Source organism: Thamnophis elegans, chromosome 5, assembly GCF_009769535.1.
Source record: "Thamnophis elegans isolate rThaEle1 chromosome 5, rThaEle1.pri, whole genome shotgun sequence".
Taxonomy (NCBI): Eukaryota; Metazoa; Chordata; class Lepidosauria; order Squamata; family Colubridae; genus Thamnophis; species Thamnophis elegans.
This window is the reverse complement of record NC_045545.1, coordinates 65,315,920-65,323,942: the sequence shown is the minus strand read 5'-3', so window position 1 is coordinate 65,323,942 and position 8,023 is coordinate 65,315,920. Positions and strand designations below refer to the sequence as shown.

At 38.1% G+C, this 8,023-nt stretch overlaps 1 protein-coding gene across 3 annotated transcripts in view; it reads left to right on the top strand.

Moving 5' to 3' along the window:
* Positions 1 to 2,094: 2,094 nt before the first annotated feature.
* RBM39 (RNA binding motif protein 39) overlaps positions 2,095 to 8,023 on the top strand; it is a 29,950-nt gene continuing 24,021 nt past the window's right edge. For 2 of the 3 annotated variants that reach the window (XM_032217677.1, XM_032217675.1), the window contains exons 1-2: positions 2,095 to 2,408; positions 6,639 to 6,701. In XM_032217677.1, the coding sequence (XP_032073568.1) occupies positions 6,651 to 6,701 (51 nt within the window). In that variant the 5' untranslated portion in view covers positions 2,095 to 2,408; positions 6,639 to 6,650. Of the gene's footprint in view, positions 2,409 to 2,794; positions 6,702 to 8,023 lie in introns of those variants that run through there. The other variant, XM_032217676.1, reaches the window with a different exon arrangement.

Genomic DNA, 8,023 nt, shown 5'->3' with positions numbered 1-8,023 from the left:
CAGCTGGTCATTATGGCAGAAAACCAGTTGTTAAAAAACACCCAGAACCACAAAACCTTTTTGACATCTCTCTCCCTCTCCCCCTTTCTGTGTCTCTCTCCCCGTCTCTCTCTCTCTCCCCCCCTCTGTCTCTTCCCCCTCTCCCTCTCTCTCTTCCCCCTTCTCTCTTCCCCTCTGTATCTCTCTCTGTATCTCCCTCTCTCCCCTTCTATCCACCCTCTCTCTCTGTATCTCTCTTTCTCTCTATGTCTCTCTCTGGCCGGCTGTGGTTGCAAGAGGAGGAGGGGGAGAGTCACCTGAAGGGAAGCTTCCCCCATGGCTTGTGCTCGTTCCTCAGTCAGCCCGGATTTCCAAAAAGTTGCCAAGAAAGAAAAGGAGCAGCAAAGAGCCCCAAGGAGAGCTCACTGGGTTGCCTCAGTCTCGGCTTTGAGAGAGACAGAGAGAGAGAGACAGAGAGACAGAGAGAGAGACAGAGAGAGAGAGAGACATAGAGAGACACAGACAGACAGACAGACAGACATAGAGATACAGAGAGACCAGCTGATGGATGAGCATCATTGGCGAGGACACTCCAGCTTTCTCAGAGCCTGACCCACCAGGGTGGGCGTGCGAGGTTCAGCGGGGCCAGCCCCCTTTTTCCACTGCCCTGAGCTTCTTTACTCCTCCAGTGAAACGGTTCTGCCGCCAGCTTTCATTGTAAAGAGTCCTCTTGGTGGCAAACGTCCCCCATGCAAGTTTTAAAGTCACGGCTGAGTATTGCGGGCCTGTCCCCCTTTCCATCATCCCCTCTTCCCAGATCCCATTCCCACCCGTGTCTCCCCAAGTGACCGAGGCACTTCCAGTACTAACTGGGAGAAGCTCCAGCAAGAGTGAGGCGGCGGAAAATCAGCCCCGGCTGCTTCTCCATTCCCCAACACTGCCCTTACTTTTTCACGCCAGGCAAGGAGTGACCAGGAGGGTGAGGGGCGGGGCCAGCCAGAAGTGGGATCACCTGACAGGGAGCCACAATAGAGGGCCTTCAGAGCTGCATGTGACTCCGGAGCCGCAGATTGCAGACACTCGGCCTATGGAGATTCTTAGTCATCCAAGTCATTATTGTTCAAAAGTGCTTTTTCAAAAGGCAACTGGACGACATTTTCCTTGAAGACGTTTCACTTCTCATCCAAGAAGCTTCTTCAGTTCCGAACTTGAACTGAAGAATCTTCTTGGATGAGAAACGAAACGTCTTCAAGGAAAATAAAAAAGCATCTTTAGAGGACAGCTAGTCTTAAAGTATAATACACAAACACATTAGGCAAAGAAATATTGTAACTTATAAATCTAGAAAAAGACGACCATCAATAGCATGGTGGGTGGATTCAATCATAGCAACGATAGGTGTATTGATGGAATACTTGAAAGGTCTTGTCTCTTGGGAACAGATTTTCATGAAGAAAATTTATGTGGCTGTTGATAACAAGTTGATGGAATATGTTAATCTGCCATATCAAACCAAATTTGTTCCTGTTCAATTTTGAGGTGGATGGATAGACAATTCAGGTGAACAACTTACGTTGAAGATCTTATGCACTGTTTCCCCTATTTATTTAAATAGTATTTATAATCGTAGTATTTATTTACCTAAGGATAGTTGAATGATTTCCATGAATGTCTTACTGAGCAATTACGTATTTAGGATTTGCAATATATTCACAATGACATTATTCTCCAAATAATAAACCATTCAAAATCAAGTCTACCAAACTCAGAACGTACAATTTTTAAAACACATATAACCCTTTCAACCGGTTTTTTTTTAAATTGGCATCCGTAAAGTCAAGCCATTCCACCTACTACGTAGAGCCTAATATTTTTGCCTCCTTTTATGACGCGGAGAATTGCACAACTTCTCGCGAGAATGTTAACCACGTATGGCATCGACCTCGGTTTTGGATGCGGTTGGATAAACAACGTACCGCTCTTGCGAGTTGTTGAATTGCTTTCTTCGAACGCCTTCCTCGCGAGATACACATTCTTCGCGAGAATTTCGTAGTACACACAATCGACTGGAACGGAAATCTCGCGAGAGCCCGTGCAGCAAGGTCTGGGCATCCCCATAGCGGCAACACAGATCCTCCTCCAAGCATCAGGACGCGGCGGGCGCCATTTCAGGGAGCAGTCGCCTTTGCTAAAGCGGAGCCCGTGTGTTCTTGTTGCGAAGCTTCCTTGCGTTACTCGCGCTGATTTTTCGAGGTCATTCTTAGTGTAGCTTTTTTTTGCCTGCTCTTGTTGCTGAGGTAATTTTTTCGTTTAAGGGCCAGCGCCCCTCTCCTCACGCGTATCCGGACCCGGAGCAAGCAAACGACGGCCGTGGCAGTATCCCTCCGCCTCATAAACACCTGAGCAGAAGCGAGAGGCCGGCAGCGCAGGTAATAGCTTCCATATTTTTGACGGCTCTCTTATGAATTATTCTGGGGAAATGGCAGCGCGGGTTCTGCGAGCCTTAAGGGTGTCTGCGTTAGGCCTTCTTGGTGGCGGGCCCATTTCTTTTTGTCTTCGATTTAATACTGGTCTGGTCAACCGGACTGGAAGTCCCAGCTCCTGTGGCGGGGGAGGGGGGTGTACAGGCCTCAACGTGGTGCCCGGGGGTGGCGGGAGAAAACGAGGGAAGTCGAATGGTATGGTTTAGTTTTGGAAATAGTGTTTTTATTTCCGCGCGGAAGGTTTCGTGGAGTAGACCTTTTTCCTGAGTCTCATGATTATGATCGGGATATATTTCGCCACAAGATTCCTAACTATTTCTTTATTGCTTTAGATATTCTCGCGGGAAGGGCCTTAAAACTTCGCAGTGTGTGCTGTTGTGTATTAACGAAAGGCTGATGACCCGAGAGAATAAGGGCGCTTAGTAAAGAGCCATCGTAATAACTACTGGAAGGAGAGTAGAAAGTCTGTTTACTACCGTGGTATTTTTTTTTGAACAGTTATTGGGCCGAAGATCTTCAGGTGGGGGGGGGGGAGATGACGAACTTTCTACGGTATATAGCTGCAGAGGTTAAATCCGTACACGTGGTTTGTTTCCCAAAAATGTGTAGTTCTTTATATTTTTAAATAAGTAAATGCACGCATTTTTTTGCTTTACAATTTGAAAACATTTCACTTATGTAACTAGACAATGTTTAGTAAAAAACGACAACCCATCTTTCTTAAAAACCTGATCTTATTTTGTAGTTAACCCAGGCCTACTAAGTCACAAACTAGTTTTGAAATGCACAAAAGTTTCAACAGTGGTTTATTGCAACCTGGGTATGGGACAAGGTCTCTTTAGAGAATTATACCTGAATTTGTTTGTGTGAATTGTAGATTACTGTGCTAAGTCTTATGGTGGATTATGATATGTTGGAGATATTGCTTCTGAAAATGCATTATCTATATGGTTTTGTTTTAATTAACTGTTTGGATTCTACACTAAAAGGCCAGATTGCCAAAAAGCAAAACTAATATTTAATTGGCCAGATCAGTATATCTTTAATAGATGGAAAATAAATATCTCTGCTCTGTATGTGTGTGAGTGTGATGTGATATATATATATATATATATATAAACTACAGTGTAGTTTAACCTAAGAAAGGCTTTTAAGCAAATACCATCAGAGTTCTGACTTCCTTGTTACCAGACTAAATCTGTATATTTTAATATTCCTGTTTACTTGAATAATTTTAGTTATATTGCCTGGGATATTTGAATTGCTCTGTTTGGACTACATCATTTTTTAATTTTCAAAAACATTTTGAAGCATTTATATTATAACATTTTTATTATAATTTTTAATTTATAATACTTGCACATAGAACTTATGCTTTCTGTTAAAATTATAACTAATACTGTAAAAAAAAGATATTGGACTGATACAGTACTGGGTAAATACTATTCTCTATGAGAATATTATTTAATTGTATCTCATGCTAATTATAATACTGCTAGCTTTTTTTGCTGGGCTGTTTTTACTATAGTGAAAGCCAGCATTTCTAACAGTCCTTTTCTTCCCATATTTCCATGAATACCTGACATTTCTTTGAAGTGCTTGAGAAGTTCTTAAATTTATTTTTGAACTGCTCTATAATATAGCACAGTATCTATGCCTAGTGTACTATAGCGCTATAGGCCTATTTCAACATCTTTAAAAATTGTAATTCATAATGTTTATTAATCAGATTACCTTATGGAACTTTTATATGTTCAAACAAAGAAATAGAATACATTTTTAGAAAAGACTTGGGTGGGAGTGGGGGTTAATAAGTTCTGTTCTTTCCATATATAAAATGGCAGATCTTCCAATACTGTTTTTGTTTGAGGATAGGTTTCCCTCAATGTGAGTTTGCTAAATTGTCTGGTGTCAAACTCTGTAGTATTCATTTAAAAGTCACATTCCCCTATCCCATGCTGTTTATTCGCCATATTACTTAGGACAGTGTTGAAAATATTTTAAAGTTCAAGTGTACTTTATTTAAACCTAAAATGTAGCATGAGAAGATCACAATTTGTTACTTGTACAAGTACTAAAACTTAAGCAGTATTTTTCTGCAAATAGTTATATTTTCATCCAAATATCAAGAGCTGGGATATTTGCTGGGTTTAGTTGCTCATTTTCCAACAGGCTTATGACCTTTGGATTCTTAATAAGTTGTGTTGCAACTTATTGATTTGTGTAGTCATATTTATTCTTACTATCATTTCTACTATCTAATATGCCAGTATGAAGTTATTTGATACAGATTTAATCAATTGCTGGACATAATTTGAAAGTGTATCCCTAATTTTATTTCTGTGACATGCTTAGAAATGTTTTCTACACAGTACTGCTTCTTTTCTCTTCCTATAGGGCTGTGAATGTTTAATGGGACATTCTGGATGATGATACTTAAATACAGGATTTTTGAAGATATTGCTTTCTACATAGCAGTAGCAGTTATATATTCTGGTAGATATTTGTTTCAGAGGTAGATAATATATGAGCACAGTAGTTCTATAAATTGAGTATCATGTCACAGAAGATGATCGTCTGAGGCAACTTTAATATTTCTTTCATTACATTGGATTCTACATTTATTGAAAGTTTTCCTGAGAAATTCTCTCATTCAACTTAAATGGCAAATTTATAGCAATATGCAGCTATTTGGATCCAAAGTAGATATGAATCTTCAAATGTAAAAAGGCTTGCTGGTGCCTTCACATGGGGTTTCTTGTGCCTTTTTATGGGCCTCACAATGACCATAAAGTATTTGTTTACTCAAATATGTATTTTCCTAGGAGATGCTAATGAATACTTTTCATGTCCCCACATTTCTTCAAATGTGTCGCTCACTTTGGATCCAAATAACTCTGCAACCCTGCAGATTTTATAATCACTTTGGTATATGTGTAATATGCATTTTTAGTTTTTGGAAAAGGTGAAAAATTGTTACAGCAATTTTTACAAATTGTTAACAGTAAAGTGTTATAATAGTTTGAAATAGTACATTGTATAGGAGATCTGAATAGAAATATAATTGTTGCTGTAACTGGTGACAAATCTTTTCATATTTCCTGAATTCAATAATGAGCATGCATTTCATCATATATTCTGTCTTTACACTATTTTCTCAAAAGGTAGTAGTAAAAAGCAAGATAATATGTACATCTGTATTTCAATTTCCATACTTGGAAATTCTAGTTTCATCTTATATATAGTAATTGCCACTTGTAACCTTTTCATTTCACTGAAGTATTTGGTCATAATTGTTATGACAAACTTGGAAGCTTATATTACAAGTTTGCATTTGAGAATCTATACTAATTCCATACAAGTGGTTATTAAGATAGCTTGACTAATCTGTTTCGAATTTTTGACCCAAGGAGTCAATGATTCATGGCAGATTTCGGGGAATTAGGAAATCATCAAATTCATGAGGAACTTCCAATCTGAAGCTCTAATGAGCTTTTTTCCATCATAGGGATGTTTCTCCCACACCTTGGAGGTAAGGCAGTAGCATCACATGAATTACATTTGAAATAAATTTCAAGGAAATATGTTAGATGAATAGACTCTTCGAGTAAGGAACCATTTAGACTTCACCAAAAGTGATAATGAAGATTCATTTTGTTTACTTAGAAGAACATACATGTATCACCGCCAAGAGCACAGTTTCACAAATCCCAGTGGTTAAGGATAGTAACTTGATTAGACTTAAAAAATCATTATCTACTTTCAGTACAGGATTTTTATGATCTGTTTAGGAGCTGTATCCTTTGCATTGCTTGCCCATGATTAAAATTTAGGTTTGGTATAGAACAAAGAAGCTGACTTTCTATACCACAGTTGCAATATGAGCTACATTTAGCAATAATTATGTGAAATCTACAGTGAGAAATTCATAAATTATAAAATCATAAATTCATTTTAAAAAAGTTGTGTAGCATACATGTTTCTGAAGTACTTTCTAAGGTAGGAATTAACTCATTCTTTGAGAGAAAAGTATTAAATACATGGATAGGTTCAGTTTAGATGTACTTAGTGCATAGTTATAGAACAACATCCTTCGGAAATGTGGTACCACTAAATCTTAAATTGATCACAAATACAGAAGTAGATTCTTGACTAAAGGATGTTATTTTTTTCTAGGTGCCCTGAAAAATGGCTGATGATATTGATATTGAAGCAATGCTCGAAGCCCCCTTTAAGAAGGTGAGAAGATATGCTAACAAGTTCTTTAGCAATATTCATTTAGCATTATTCATGAAACTACTGCTGAACTATAAACTAAAATCCCTGGAGCCCTCATGATTTATCTTATTGGACATGCATTACGTGTATCTTACCAGTAACTAAATGCTGTTAATGTAATTATATTGTGCAGTAGTTTCACTTCAGCGTGATGAATAAATGCCCATCTATCTCTCTTTGTAGACTTGCCTAACGATATCTCACCTCTACTCCCATGAATTCACCTTTGATTCCAGTGTGAACTGTCAATCATAAGGTAGTAATTGAGTGACGTATCGCTGTACCGTGGTCCCCCTAGGTAAAACAAACAAACGAACAAAAGCACTCCTAAAGACTACCACCTCAATTTTGATAGACCAAGAAGGTGAATGCAATGGTTTGGGCAAACAGCAGGGTTCCAAGAATAACTTTTTCCCTAAGTTCATGACAAACAAATCTTTAATCTGCTTAGTAATGCAAGAGGAGTTACAGCTTTTTTTTAAAGGATGGGTTATTAATTTTTTAGCAACACCAGACAGTAATCAAAGTGTTATGTGAAAGTTGTTTCCAAAATTCTTGGATCCCTGAATAGTTCACATCATAGTAAACATGAAAGATATTTCGAACTACGTTGATTGTGACAGAGTACTCTTTTATCTAGTAATTTCTTAGAAATCTTTACCTTTCTCCGCTTCCGAGTACCTAGCTTCAGAACTAAATAGGGAGCAAATATATATAGATTTCACCAGATCTTCAGAAAACTATGAAATTATGCATGCAGTAGCACTGGCTTCACAAATTTATATATATATATATATATTTAAAACTTAATGTGCAGTTGAACTCATGGTGTAACTGGTGTGATAACTACAATAAACATAACAGCAACTGTTAGTTGATTTTGGAGTATATTTAGTGCAGCTCTTCGGTATGAGATTTGGAAAAGTGTTGTAACCTTTTAAATGTTCATGTTTTAGTATTATGTAATTAGTACTTATGTAAAATTTTGAAATGAATATAAATTGTAATGTTAAGTATATTGTATGCTAGTTTAACATGGATATTTTCCATGTAAACAGGTTTGAAAATAGGAAATATTTAGGCTGGACTGGTTGGATTTTTGATGAATGACTTGGGAGTCGACATTACTAAAGCAGTGTGAATCCCTGTTTGCTTCAGGGCGAGATGTGTGACAGAGGTGGCATCAAGCTCTTACAGTCCCAACCCTCCAACGAAAATGGGCGAAGATCTCAGGAATGGCATCGGTCACAGGAAATCGATAGTGGCTGGCTGCTAGCTTGGTC